The following is a 13,455-nucleotide window of genomic DNA, read 5'->3' as shown; positions in this document are numbered from 1 at the left end:
CAATCATATTCCGTTTTTATTGACATTTGCAACTATTGAGGGTGGGACATGTTGAAATGAAGACTATAACTAGAGTGACTTAGAATATTAGAGTAGAGAATTGAGGGTCAAGCCAGATCGAGCTACTGGACAGAGCAAGAGAGAAAGAAGAAGATTCCGGAAGATCATTTAGGAGGGAGAGAGTGTAAAAGAGGGAAGCGCCGTGGTGTTGTAAATTTCATCAACATGTCTTCAACTGAATAGTTGTTCACCCCGTTACTGTTTCCATGTTGTGATGTCAACTTTGGGGGCTTTGGTTGCCCCTCTGTTGGGAAATTTGCCTCACTTGTTCTTCAGTACACATGGATCAGTGATACCAGTGACCTCCTACCTTTGTATTGGCCCCACTATTATAAACCAATGTTTCACTCAACCAAAGAACCCTTGTCCCATGGCAAGGGTGAGGTAACCTTCCCTGTGATTTTGTCAGTCGTGCTTCAGCTGCAATTTACTGGACATGGGGGACCATCAGTAATTGTTGATATCGTAGGAGTCAGTACACCATAGATACTGCTCTGCCAGTGCAGTCCATGAACTGAAGTTTATTTCAGGGATTGGAGGGTAGGGAAAGCACAGCCTACACCACCACCAACTTGACCCTTAAATTGAGCTTTACACAGTGTTATACACAGGATATGAAGTTTGTGTTCTTAATATAGCATTGCAAATCTCAGTTACTTGGGATTCGGTGAATGGAATTTGATGACACCTGAAGAACATACATATTATTTGAATTTGATTGCCAGCCAATGAGTAGACATTTCAGTCTAAATTGATTCACTTGCCCACAACGAATGTTCAATTCGTTTTAAACCCAATAATTGTCTAAGAATTCCAGAAGTTGGCTACACAATCTCATCCCAAGTATATATCTCTGTGTATACCATCATCAGTACATTATCAACCACATAAATGTTGTTGGAATTACTGATACTCTAGATATCCCTTTTTTCACAAAAAGGTTTCATTTGAATTAAGATAATTGTCATTACATTTTTCTAAAATCATAAATATTTAAAAATATTGTTGTAATTGGGACAACAGGAAAAAAACAGAGGCCATTTTGAGGCAACTAACATTAGTAAATTCCAAAGGCTGCTTTTTATTATAAACATGTTCTACCTTCCAAGTGCCTTCTTTCCCATCTGCTGAATATTGAACCTGAAACTGAAGGTCATCCACCGGAAGGTTCGGTCTTTTCCAGCTCACATTCAAGAGTCTAGCTTCCACAGCAATTTCAGCACTGATGTTTGATGGGGGTGATGGTTTTACTGCAAATGTAAAGATAATGTATACATTGTGATACTTACAGTGGTATAATATTTCCTCAAAACACAGAGGAAGTAAAGTACTACAAACATCAATTTTAAATATTGTTGATTAGTAGCCAATGGTGGAAAATTCTGAAATCAATAAAATATTCAAAATATGTTCATTGGGTATTAATTAAACTTGACATCATAGTTATGTTCTGTTGTGTTAGAGATGTGTAGCTATATGCATACTTATTCCTGATAAAACATATAAAGGATTACAAGAGAATGAAGAAATAACGTTGCCAATTCACCCTTGAACTTGTTTAACCTTAGAGCAAAGCTGCACCCTGCTAGAAATTCAATGTGTAACCACCAGTTTCAAATGTGTTTTACTAAATTCAGCTGAAACATATACAAATTTGTATATCAGACTATATTGTGCAGAAAACATGGGGAATTCAAAGTTAAATAAAAAACACCATTGAAACTTTAATACTGTATTTAAGAACAATAACTAGTTCCAAACTGAAGCAGCAATTGCATGGAAGAGCCTTCCTAATAGTGTAAAAAGTTTCCAAAAATATACAGGCCAACAAGTTGATTCAGCTGCATCCTTCTGTATTTGCTTAACCGAAAATGTCACCCTGGCCCAGTACACATCAATGCATTTTCAAATGTTTTCAGAAACCAGTCATAGCACACATACCATTAAATACAGTTTTACATTTTAATTTCAGATAATAGAGCTTAGATAATGTCATAATACTAATATATGCGATGAGTCACATGGGTACAAGATGCTTTGTTCCCTGGTACTTAAACTGTATGTCATTGTTAATGCACTTAACCTATGGTGTCAATCTGCTTTGAGAAGTGTACAATAATCAATTCAATCTTGCTACATTGAACATTTCAAAAGCAAAAACTACAAGTTAGTTTTCCGCTGTGTTTAACATGTAAAATTGAGGTACATATGGGATCTAACCTGTAAAACAGCAATGTTTGTTTTCTCAATAGAACCAACATTATGTATAAAGGGATTTTTATTGCCCTGACCGTCTCATCCTACGTCTCCTCTCCCTTTGCTCTCTACAGCAAGTTAGATCACTCATAGCATGTGCTCTACTTAGAGAAGGCTGAACACTTTACTTTCATATTTGTATTGATTCAACTTCATTTCGAAATGAAGTTGAATCAATACAAATATGAAAGTAAAGTACAATGATTTTTTGCTTTATATTTCGAATCTGCAGTATTAATTAGCAGTACTGAAATTGGTGGCCAGGTACCCCTTGTTTGAAAAAAAATCTTTCTAAAAGTGGCATTTTCAGAATTGTGACTTAAAATCCATACCAAACTCAACATTCCCATCTACTCCCATTTGAAAGTTATCATTATTAAATGTAATAAGGTAACCCAATGTTATTCTATGGTACAGGTAGGCCTTGAAGTAGTGAAAAATAAATGGGAGCGTTTTTCACTACCAGGAGATCGAAAGGTAAAACGTGCATGTCCAACTTTTTACGTACACTGCACCCTGCCCTTTGGGCTGTGTAGGGCCTACCGTAATAGTAGAGATATATAAGATATATATTAAAAATGAAGGTTTAAGCCTGGCAAAAGGTTTATTTTGCCAGGTCAAAATGACAGTTTAAAACTTCCCATACAGGCTGCAATGGCAGGCCTGAAATAGGTTTAAAGCGCTACTGAAGTGGGTGGCACAATAAGTGCTGCAGGACGAATAGTAGCATTTAATTTACAGGGCATGGGCACAGTTAGTACCACTTTACTAGGGAATTTTAAGCAAATGAAATTTGTCAATTGGGTAAAAGCCAATGTTACCTTGTTTTATGGAGAGTACACAAGCACTTTAGCACTGGTTAGCAGCTGTAAAGTGTTTTAGAGTCCTAAGGCTAGCAAAATCAAAGTTATTAAAAACAGGAGGATTGAAGGTAAAAAGTTTGGGGGAAATCATGTCAAGAATGTCTGGTCCAACACACTGGATATTTTTTTATTTTAATATTCATAGGAAATAGATATGTAAAGTTAATTAACACATAAATATTTAATATAAACATATTTTTATTATTTATTTTCGAGTTAAATACTTTTTTTTTTACATTTCTCTATACTTTACCATGCAAAAATCTCCCCCTCAAATGTGGAGTCTCCTGGGGCACTGAACGCAAGAGAGAGCTAGTGCTAGAAATAGAAAATGTAAGTGAAGAATATGTTGATATTGGGAAACCAATACGTAGGGCTGTAATACATGTAGGTTTTTCTTATTCTTAAGTTTTATTCACAATCAGTCACATAACAATTTATGTGACTTATTCTGAGAAATTGAGGAAGAAAGATTTGCTGTGAATGGAATATATTTGGATGGCTACAATTGGGCTGATGATGTATTGCAACATATACTTGAAGTTTAAAGTCAGATTATACTAGGGAAAGAATAATGTATAGTGTTAGAACTGGGGGTCTCTAGTTGGCAGAGGTAGGTACCACTGTCCAAATAGGGGCCCTTGATTCTAGTCAGGGTAAGGAGGAAACCCTCTGAGATAACCCCTGCTCACCCTCTAGGTAGCTTGACACGAGCAGTCAAGGCTATTCAGGAGGGAATGTGTAAAGTATTTGTACCAACACTCACAGTAACACAGTGAAAACACCACAAACTGACTCCACAACAGTTTAGGAAAATAAAGGTATTTATTCTAAACTACACAAGACCAAAACAACAAAAATCCAACATACACAGTTCAAGAATATGGTTTCAAAAGAGTTCTTAAGGTTGTAAGGTAAGATCTTTAGGTTGCGATAAAATAATCCACAGTTGCGTGAAAAGTTCACAGTTGCATCACGTTTCAGACACAGTACCTTTAGTTGCGAAAAAAGTTCCAAAAGCAGAAGCTGGTGCGGTGGAAAACAAGTGATGCGATGCTCCTGAGACCCTGGGGAGGCGATGCGACAGCCCCGCTGCAGCAGCAGGCGTGTTGCGACGAATCCGGTATGTATGGGGAGGAAGGCCACTTGTATGGATTCCATTGCATAGGTTCCGTAGGAAGTTTGTTCTCGCAAAGGCACGATGCGACGATCTTTGGAGGTGCGACGATCTCCGAGGCGACGATGCGCGGACCAGCGATGATCTTCTCTTTCGCAGCTCCTGGACGCGATGGTTTCTGCGACGACACTCGCAGCGATGTGATGCGATCCGCTAGCAAGCAGTGCGGCGATCTCACCCAGCGACGACAGGCTCTGCGACGACACTCGCAGCAATGTTAGGCTTCCCGCACCGATCGGGTGCGTCCCGCAAACAAAGGATGCGACGGCTCTGACAGTGGCAACAGGCGCTGCGACGATCTCGACCTTCGTAGCGGCGGGAAACTTCTCGCACTGTCGGGGATGCGCTCCGCAGCGAGCGATGCGATAACTTTTCAATTGCAAAAAGTCTCTCAAGCTTAGTTTCAAGCTTCCCAGCACAGGTACAACTTCCAGAGGCCCCACAACTGGATCAAGCACTCTAGGAAGGACAGAACTCTCTCAGCAGAGCTCAGGGAAGTTGGGGGTGAAGTCCTTTTGTTCCTGGGACTTCAGAACAGGGAGCCAGCTCTTCTCAGGCCCTTGGAGATTCCTTCAAGACAGGGGACACAGCACAACAGCACAGTCCTTCCCCTCTCCTTGGCAGCAAAGCAACAGGTCAGTCCAGCAGAGCAACAGCAGGACAGTCTTCCTTCTTCAGATTCAGCTTTCTCCTTGGCAGAGGTTCCTTCTTGATACCAGGATGATCTAATTTTCTGTTGTCAGGGGTCCTGTACTTATACCCCTTAAAGTCTTTGTTCTCTTTGTGCATGTGGGCCCTGAGCCCGGTCTGAACCAGTTCTGGGTGTTTCTTGAGTACTTTGTTTTCCTGGCTTTTCCTTTCCTTTCAGAGTGAGGGGCAGGGTCGTCAGATGCCCAACTGGAGGTGGAGCCAGCATTGTGGCAGGCAGGCACAGCCCCATTCAGGCCCAGGTGCTAACTCCTCCCACCACTCAGGTTGCAAATGCAGTCATTCAGCCTAGGGCTGACTCAGTCAGCCTCCCGGGGAATCCCCAGCCCCTGTCACTCTCAAACCAGACAGTCAATACACAAACAGGCCAAGGCACACAGAAGGGTCAGACAAGAGAACAGCAACTTTCTAAAAGTGCTGTTCTCAAACACAGGATTTAAAAACAACCTTTCCTAAAAGATGTGTTATTAAATTCTGAGTTCAGGGATACTAGACTCTTATGTCCTATCTTGTTCCTATGGGAAGAAATGCTGGTAGCCACTGTAGCCGGCATCCCCCATGTTAACCTATGGAGCAAGATAGCCTTACAATAGTGAAAAACGAAAATGGCTGCCTTTCGCTACCAGAGCATGTCACCTGCACCAGTACATGCTCTACCTTTCACATACACTGCACCCTGCCCAGGGGGGTACCTTGGGCCTTGCATAGGGGTGACTAATGTGCACAAAAAGGGAAGGGTTAGGCCTGTTCAGTGGGGACACTGACCAGGAGGACATGGCAGTTCACAGACTGCACACAGGCACTGCGGTGGCAGGCCTGAGACACCATTTTAGGGCTACTCATGTGGGTGGCACAATCAGTGCTGCAGGCCCACTAGTAGCATTTGTCATCACCAGCCCTGGCACACCCAGTGCACTTTACTAGGGACTTCTTGGTTATACAAATATGCCAATCATGTATATCCAATCACAATAACAATTTACACAGAGAGCATATGCACTTTAGCACTGGTCAGCAGTGGTAAAGTGCTCAGAGTCCTATTGCCAACAGCCACGGGTCAGGAAAAATAAGGGAGGAAGAAGCAAAAAGTTTGGGGATGACCCTGCAAGAAGGGCCAGTTCCAACATATAGGAATTGAAGGTGGCAATTGTGAGGCAACAACATGATCTCTGGTATGTTATTGTATATTATGTTGAATCAGAGGTGTTAAATGGTATTTACAAAGCGCTCTGACACTTAAGCATCTTGGCATAATGAGTCTAACATAGGAACCATCATGGAGGACATGGGAAAAGTAAATAAAGTGGCAAAGAGCAAAACTTTAAACTGCTTCATAAAAGTTAAGACAGATGGTTGGATATGCGATGATGGGAATTCCACACCTTGGCTCTGGCAATAGAGAAAGCTCACTCACTGGTGAGAAATGTGCTGGTGAAATGGATATGCAAAATGTATGAATTTGCAGTCCTAAGAGATTGAAAGGCAGTGTTCTGTTTCAAGATATTGGTGAGAAAAAGGGGGGTATAAGAATAGTGAGCCTTATGCATTATAGTGAAATGTTTAAATGGGGGGGGGGGGGGGCAGTGCCAAGCAGGCTAAGATGGTGCTTGCACTTGAGGAGCTCCTGCCGCCCGTACTTCATCCGTTATGACCCTACCTCAAAGCACCAACTATGAGCCTCTTCTGCTGGCCTCCTTGCTGCTGAAACGAGCCAGAGCCTTCCAGTGCCCCGTCTGATGAAGGTGAATCAGAGATGACCTTGCGGCATAGCCTGCCCAGAGGATGGAGGGCACTCAAGATGGCGGCCGAGATGCTCCTCGGCGGAGGTCTGCAGAGCCTCCGTGGGTAGGGTTGATAGGGCTCTTCTGGCCCACCTGCTGGTGCTCTGTGCCCAACAGTGCAGCAGGGGGAGTGTGGACCTCCCAGTATCAACTGTGGCTGAGTCACCCTCTCCTGGGACCCGGTGTGCAGCGGTGAGTGAGGAGGAAGAGTGCTGGGGGCCACCCCTTGTGATCTGAGGCATGGGGCCAGTGCAGACTGGGAGACGGAGTCCTGGGGCAGCCCGCACCCACATATGTTATCCCTGCCCCTTGGTGGAGGTATGCTCTAGGCAGCCACGTAGTGCGCCTGGGTCGCCTCCCATCCAGAGGTGTGGTGGAGGTGGCCCGGGCCTCTTCCAAGGGACACACATGCATTGTGGCTGTTACAGCCCATATGACACGGCCCTGTGCATGTGGGTTAGTGGGTGCCCAGGGAGAGATATGGGGCCCACTTGGCCTGTGAGTTGATACTGCTGGAGTCTGGGGTCACCCTTCTTATACAGCCTCGCCCTCCATGGCCGTGTGGGAGGGGATCTGGGCCTCAGTGGGTAACCCTCGCCATTCCTTGTGCAGGTTCCCCATGGTTCCCTGTCGCAAGCATGCCCGCTCCTGAACATCCTTCTAATGCAACTTACTCAACATTGTTCCTTTGGCTGGAGATGGGGCATGACAAACCTCTGCAATCGAAAGCAGCCCAAACCAAAATGGACCAGTATACCACCACTACAGCAGACAGTAATGGTGCAGCTGGGGAGCCACCGCCAACTCTTCTGGCCCAGGTCCCTGCTGACCTTTCGGCCATCCTTAAAGCAATCTAGGACTCTAGGGAGGCAGTGGAATCCAAAGTGGAAGGCGTCCGTATTGACTTCTCACTTCTGTGACAGGATCTTCACAATGTGGTTTAGAGGGTTACGGAGACCGAGACATGGTTGTCAATGGCTGAAGACAACGTGGGGACTCTTAAGCGACAGTTTTCCCGGCTACTATTCAAGGTGCTAGTCCAGGATGAGGGGGCAGAGGAAGGTATGTCTTAAATACATTTAATCATTCTTAGACTTTTTAAAGTGAGATCAATATGTAATTTAATTTAAAAGTAAGTACCTTGTTAAATTAAAAAATAATAACAATCTTAATTGTACTGACATTGTTAAATTAATAATACACAGATATGTATTTATACAGACACACACAAATATAGTATATTTATATTACATAACACGTTACTGTTTAATATGGGCCTACATTACCATCGACGGATTCTGGTGACAATTATAAACACGAGGCCACAAAACCAACTTATTCTTGCTAATGTTGCAGTCTGTAGAACAGCTAGATAAGGTGCTGGAATATAGTTCTTTCTTTAAACAATGATGTTTGGGTGATCCCATTACCTCACTATCCTAGAAGCTAAATATTCAAAATGTATGACCTTGCCCAAGGAGTAACTGACCTCTGATTTAAGAATAGCAAATAAATCATCCCCTCAGTCACATGCAATGCATAATGTCACAGTCATTTGCACCACTAAGGCATGTGGTGCATGCGTTATGAATACAAGACACAGTGAGGATTGGGCTGGCTGGTCCTTGCTAGGTAGCTCCTTGGCATCAGGAAAGGCACCATAATTCATGTTAGACCCATATTAGAGATCCTAATCCTTCTGATAAGATCTTGCGATTCTTGCCACCTAATCTCACGTTTTGTTCTTGGAATGTGGACAATTTGGGCTGCTTGCATTTGGATATGGATGCAATCAGGTTGTTAAAAAATATGATTTCACTTAAATACAGGAGTCCTGGTGCATTGTCACACCCAGGTTTCGGCCATATTTAGGATTTTAACCCCTGCAGTTAAAGGACTTAGTGAACAAAAACGACTTCCCTCTTTTCAGTCAGGCTTCGGCGATACTAGAGGGAAACCTAACATCATCTAAGCGATGCGAATTGAAACACAGTACCCCTTCTGCCTTAAAGTTATATGCCTGTTTCGTACACTTACAAACTGCTTTTGATGGCATAAATAGAAATATTCTATGGAGTGAGCTGCATCTCTGGAAAACACTCACCCCGCGTTGCTGAGGTCTCAGCTGACGGGAGCATTTAAAAGAGCACGTGGTTACGCACGACCTGGATGCGGGGCATCCCAGCGCGTCCCAATCCGGGAACCAGAGCCAGGGTAGGAGAAGGGCTAGTTGCCTCTGCGCCTCTCTGTGAGTATGTTACCTTGAAGAATCCCTGCCACTTCCGGTAAGATGAAGTCTGTTAAAGACATGAATCCCTCTCTTGTCTTGTACCGTCTCTCCCCGCATGCAGGTCGTGAGTAACTACGCACTATTTTAAACGCTTCTGCCAGTTCAGACCAAAACAAGGCGGGTGAGTGTTTGTCACTTGTCCCTGATGGGACAATATGCACGACGTTTTGCTCCACTCGATAGCGTCTATTTTAGCCGCTCCGGGTTGGAGCTAGGCACGTATGACAGCATGATGTGCCGCACTCTACTATGTGTTCGTTTGTTTTGTCATCTTTATCTGTGAGTGTTTAAAATCCAACCTCTGTTTTTAACGGTATGATGATTGAGACACCACCTGCACCCCGGACACGCATGAGAGCATGATGTGCCGCACTTACCTATGTGCTTTTGTATGTTTTTTTAACTGTGAGTAGATCTAATTAAGCATCTGCTGTTAACGCTACAATTACCGAGACCACACCCGAACTTCAGGGATGGTCCTGTTCTCTGCGATTAACTCCTGATATACCACTGGGGCACATTGTTGCATTACTAGTGAGATGCTGACCGGGATTCCCTCAGGGTCTAGCATGTTGCACTGCTACTTGAACAATGATTGGGATCACTTTATGATTTTGGCAAAGAAGCGCCAAAGGCAAGCCCGTCGGCGCCCGTCCGCGCGCGCCAGGGGCCCGGGGCCAAGCAGGTTTGAGAAAAGGTAAGTGTGTACTCCACAGAAATTCACATCAGTTTTTCAGGATTAGTATCCGTTCTTTCCAGATCGTAGTATAAAGGACAGAACTATTTTTAATTGCAGTGAAGTGTCTTTATTATTGTTCATAGGACAAGGACAGCCGACACGTGTTTCGCCCCCTCTTGGCGATTTGCGCCGGGGCTTTTTCAAGGCTAGTTTAGCTTTATGACGTTAATGATCGTAGTTTCCAAATAAATTCAATATCCAAAGTATGAAAATATAGTTCTTCAGAGTTAAAACATTTTTTTGTGAGGCTGATGCCCTCTGCTCCTAGTATTCCGTCGACATGGTAGTTCTTGGGTTGAATCCAATAATAAAGACACTTCACTGCAATTAAAAATAGTTCTGTCCTTTATACTACGATCTGGAAAGAACGGATACTAATCCTGAAAAACTGATGTGAATTTCTGTGGAGTACACACTTACCTTTTCTCAAACCTGTCTCTTTACTTGAAGCCCAAGAGGTCCAGAGCTTCGAGTGTGTCTCCGCTCACTCACCAACACAACTTATTTAAGCGTTGTTCAAGCCTTGAAATCCTTGGACCTTTTTGCTACCCCATTTACGCCCGGGGCCAAGCACCCTGCCCAATTTTTATCTTATTCCTCTGTACAACTTCGGATACTCCAAGGTAATTGGCCTCTTAGTGCCCCCACTCTAGCCTATATTGGTAACCTGGGCATTTTACAGTTCAATTCCCCCCCTCAGTCTTCCCAGATGCCGGGACCTCGGAAGTCCCCCCCGCTCATGGTTAACCCCGAGGTTCTTCCTCCGTCCACCATCCCCCCTTGCCCACCTGCAATGGCAACCATTTATCTACTCAATACCCGCTCAGCGGTTAAGCATCATTTAGAACTCTTCTATTTTTTGGATACTGTCAAGCCGGATATCCTGTTTCTTACTGAAACATGGTTTTCTGCCGACTCCCTGCCTGACGTCTTAGCTGCCCTTCCTGACCCCTATTACATCTTACGAGCCGACCGTCCAAAGGGGAAGGTCAGAGGAGGAGTAGCCTTGATAGCCCGTTCTAACCTCCAGTTTCAACTTCTTTCCTTTCCTTCTATTACTGCTGTTGATTTTCTGGTTGTCCGCTCTGTTTCCTTAGCGGCCCCAATTACCTGTGCGCTCTTCTATCGACCCCCCCCAACCTATGCCCCACTTCATTCCTGCTGTACAGGAACTATTGGCCACTCTGGTTATCAACAATTTCTCTGTCTTGGTCCTGGGCGATTTTAATTTTTGGCCCTCTGACCCTCGCGAGGATCACATGTCTAAAGACTTTACAGATTCACTCCATAGCCTGAACCTCATCCCTCAGATCCGCTCCCCTACCCACATACATGGCCACATCCTGGATCACATCTGGTCTGCCAATCTTTCTATCTCCCCTCCCATAGTTTCCCCCTGTACCTGGTCTGATCACTCCTTGATCTCTTTCACCCTCGAGTTGGGGGCTGACGCCAAGACCTCCCTCCCTACAAATGTTTGGGCACGGAACTGGAATTGGGTGGATCTCATCACCCTTTGTTACTCTCTCGCAGCCTCATCCCCCAGCTTGGCAGATATGTCCCCCAACTCTCAGGCCGCGGCCATAAATGATTGGCTCACTGCCACCTCTAACCGAGTGGCCCCACTCAGACTGTTTGGAACTTGTCGCTCTCACGACGCTAAATGTAAATGTAAATGTATAGGCATTTATATAGCGCACTACTTACCCGTAGGGTCCCAAGGCGCTTCGACCGCTGCGAAACCCTTCCTGGCTTCCCTGAGAGATAGTCCCTTAATGGGTATCTCCAGGGTGAGACCAGGCATCCCCGGTGGTCTGGTGGGGCCGTTAGTGAAGATGAGGCAAGCTAATGTCCAGAGTTGCCGAGTGTGATCGCTGATCAGAGTGGGCACCGAGGCGAGAGAATTATCGAGTCTGCCGACCCTGGTCCAGAAACCTGCCGCGCCGGGAATCGAACCCTGGTCCCGGGCCGTCCTCTGCTCTCGGGTCTGCCGCCTCTAACCAGTGAGCCACACTACTTCGCTAATAGGTGGTTCACCACCGATCTCAAGGCAAAAAAACTTGCACTTAGGCAGGCAGAACGCCGTTAGAGGCGGGCCTACTGCCCCACCCTAAAGGCACAATATACGACCCTCCTTCGGGATTATAAATAAGCTATTTTGCTGGCAAAATCGGAATATTTCTCCTATAAGATTCTCCTTGTGGCAAATAAGCCCAAGGAAATCTTCTCCATCGTCCAAGAGTTAGCTACCTCCGATAGAGCCTCCACTAAGCCTGCCCCTTCACAACATCTCTGCAACTCCCTCAATGATTTTTTCATTGAGAAATTTGCCACCATTAAACGCAACATTCCATCGCCCTCTCCTCTTTTCTCCTGCCCCCAGCCTCCGCCTAATTCTTCTTTCCTTGATCACTTCCCTCTGATCTCTAAAGAAGCTTTCCTTGTCCTTGTTAAATAAGGGTCTCCCTCTGACTGTTGCCCAGCTCACATTCTTAGGGAGATCTTCTCCATGTGTTCTGAGCCCCCTCTCTCTCTTCTCAATACCTCTATTTCCCTGGGAAATGTCCCGAGCTGTTCAAATCAGAGATAGTTATCCCTATCTTGAAAAAGCCAGGTGCTGACCCCACTTCTCTCTCCAATTTCCGCCCTATCTCCCTACTCCCCTTTCTGGGAAAGATTCTGGAAAGCTACGTCACCTCCTGCCTCAGTACCTTCATTGAGGAAAACCATCTCCTATCCCCGTATCGGGCAGGCTTTCGTCCATCCCACTCTACGGAGTCTGCCATTCTTTCCGTTCTAGATGAACTCAGGCGAAGTGCTGACATCAACTCCCCACAGGCTCTGGTCCTCCTCGATCTGTCCGCCGCCTTCGATACGGTCGATCATTCCACTCTTCTCGACCGTGTTGGGGGCGCCGGCATCGGGGATCAGCTTTGGCCTGGCTGAGCTCATTCCTAAAGAACTGCACTCAGGCTGTGCGGTTGGAGGGCTTCTCGGCCCCCACCTGTTCTGTCCCCTGTGGGGTCCCCCAGGGCTCTTCCCTCTCTCCCCTTCTTTTCAATCTTTACATCTATCCTCTTATATCTGCTCTGGAAAAGATGGAGGTCACAGTATTTAATTATGCCGATGACCTACAGCTTATCTTTAACCTTTCTCCCTCTCCTGATTCGATTCTCAATTTTCAATCTACTCTGATTTTTATCTATGACTGGATGAACTGTAACCATTTAAAGTTAAATCCTGACAAGACCGAGTTGATTATCACTGGTGGTCTCTCCAGTCCCTGGACCTCTGCTTTCTGGCCTGCTTCCCTTGGTCCCTCCCCTTCACCTTCCACCCTGGTGAAAACGTTGGGTATCAAAGTCAGTAAGGACCTCACAATGCGCCCCCCAGATCAGTACGGTGGTCTCCTCATGCTTTCTGTCCCTCAGAACCATCCGCAAAATCTCGAGCTACTTCTCCTTCACTGCACTCAAGCCTATTCTCCTTGCCCTGATCTTGTCCCGCCTTGATTATGGCAATGGTCTGTATGTAGGCATTCCTGCCTACGAACTCCGGCGCCTTCAATTAATCCAAAATCA

General features: G+C 45.2%; 1 protein-coding gene across 1 annotated transcript in view; it reads right to left on the bottom strand.

Annotated features, from left to right (window-relative positions):
• The window catches only part of LEPR (leptin receptor), a 422,515-nt gene that overhangs the window by 137,393 nt on the left and 271,667 nt on the right, over positions 1 to 13,455 (bottom strand). The window contains exon 7 of the mRNA XM_086925355.1: positions 1,162 to 1,310. Coding sequence (XP_086781481.1) covers positions 1,162 to 1,310 — 149 coding nt within the window. The remainder of the gene's footprint in view (positions 1 to 1,161; positions 1,311 to 13,455) is intronic.

The sequence above is a fragment of the Lissotriton vulgaris genome, chromosome 1_1 (assembly GCF_964263255.1).
Source record: "Lissotriton vulgaris chromosome 1_1, aLisVul1.2, whole genome shotgun sequence".
Classification (NCBI taxonomy): domain Eukaryota; kingdom Metazoa; phylum Chordata; class Amphibia; order Caudata; family Salamandridae; genus Lissotriton; species Lissotriton vulgaris.
This window is presented reverse-complemented; position numbering and strand designations above follow the sequence as displayed.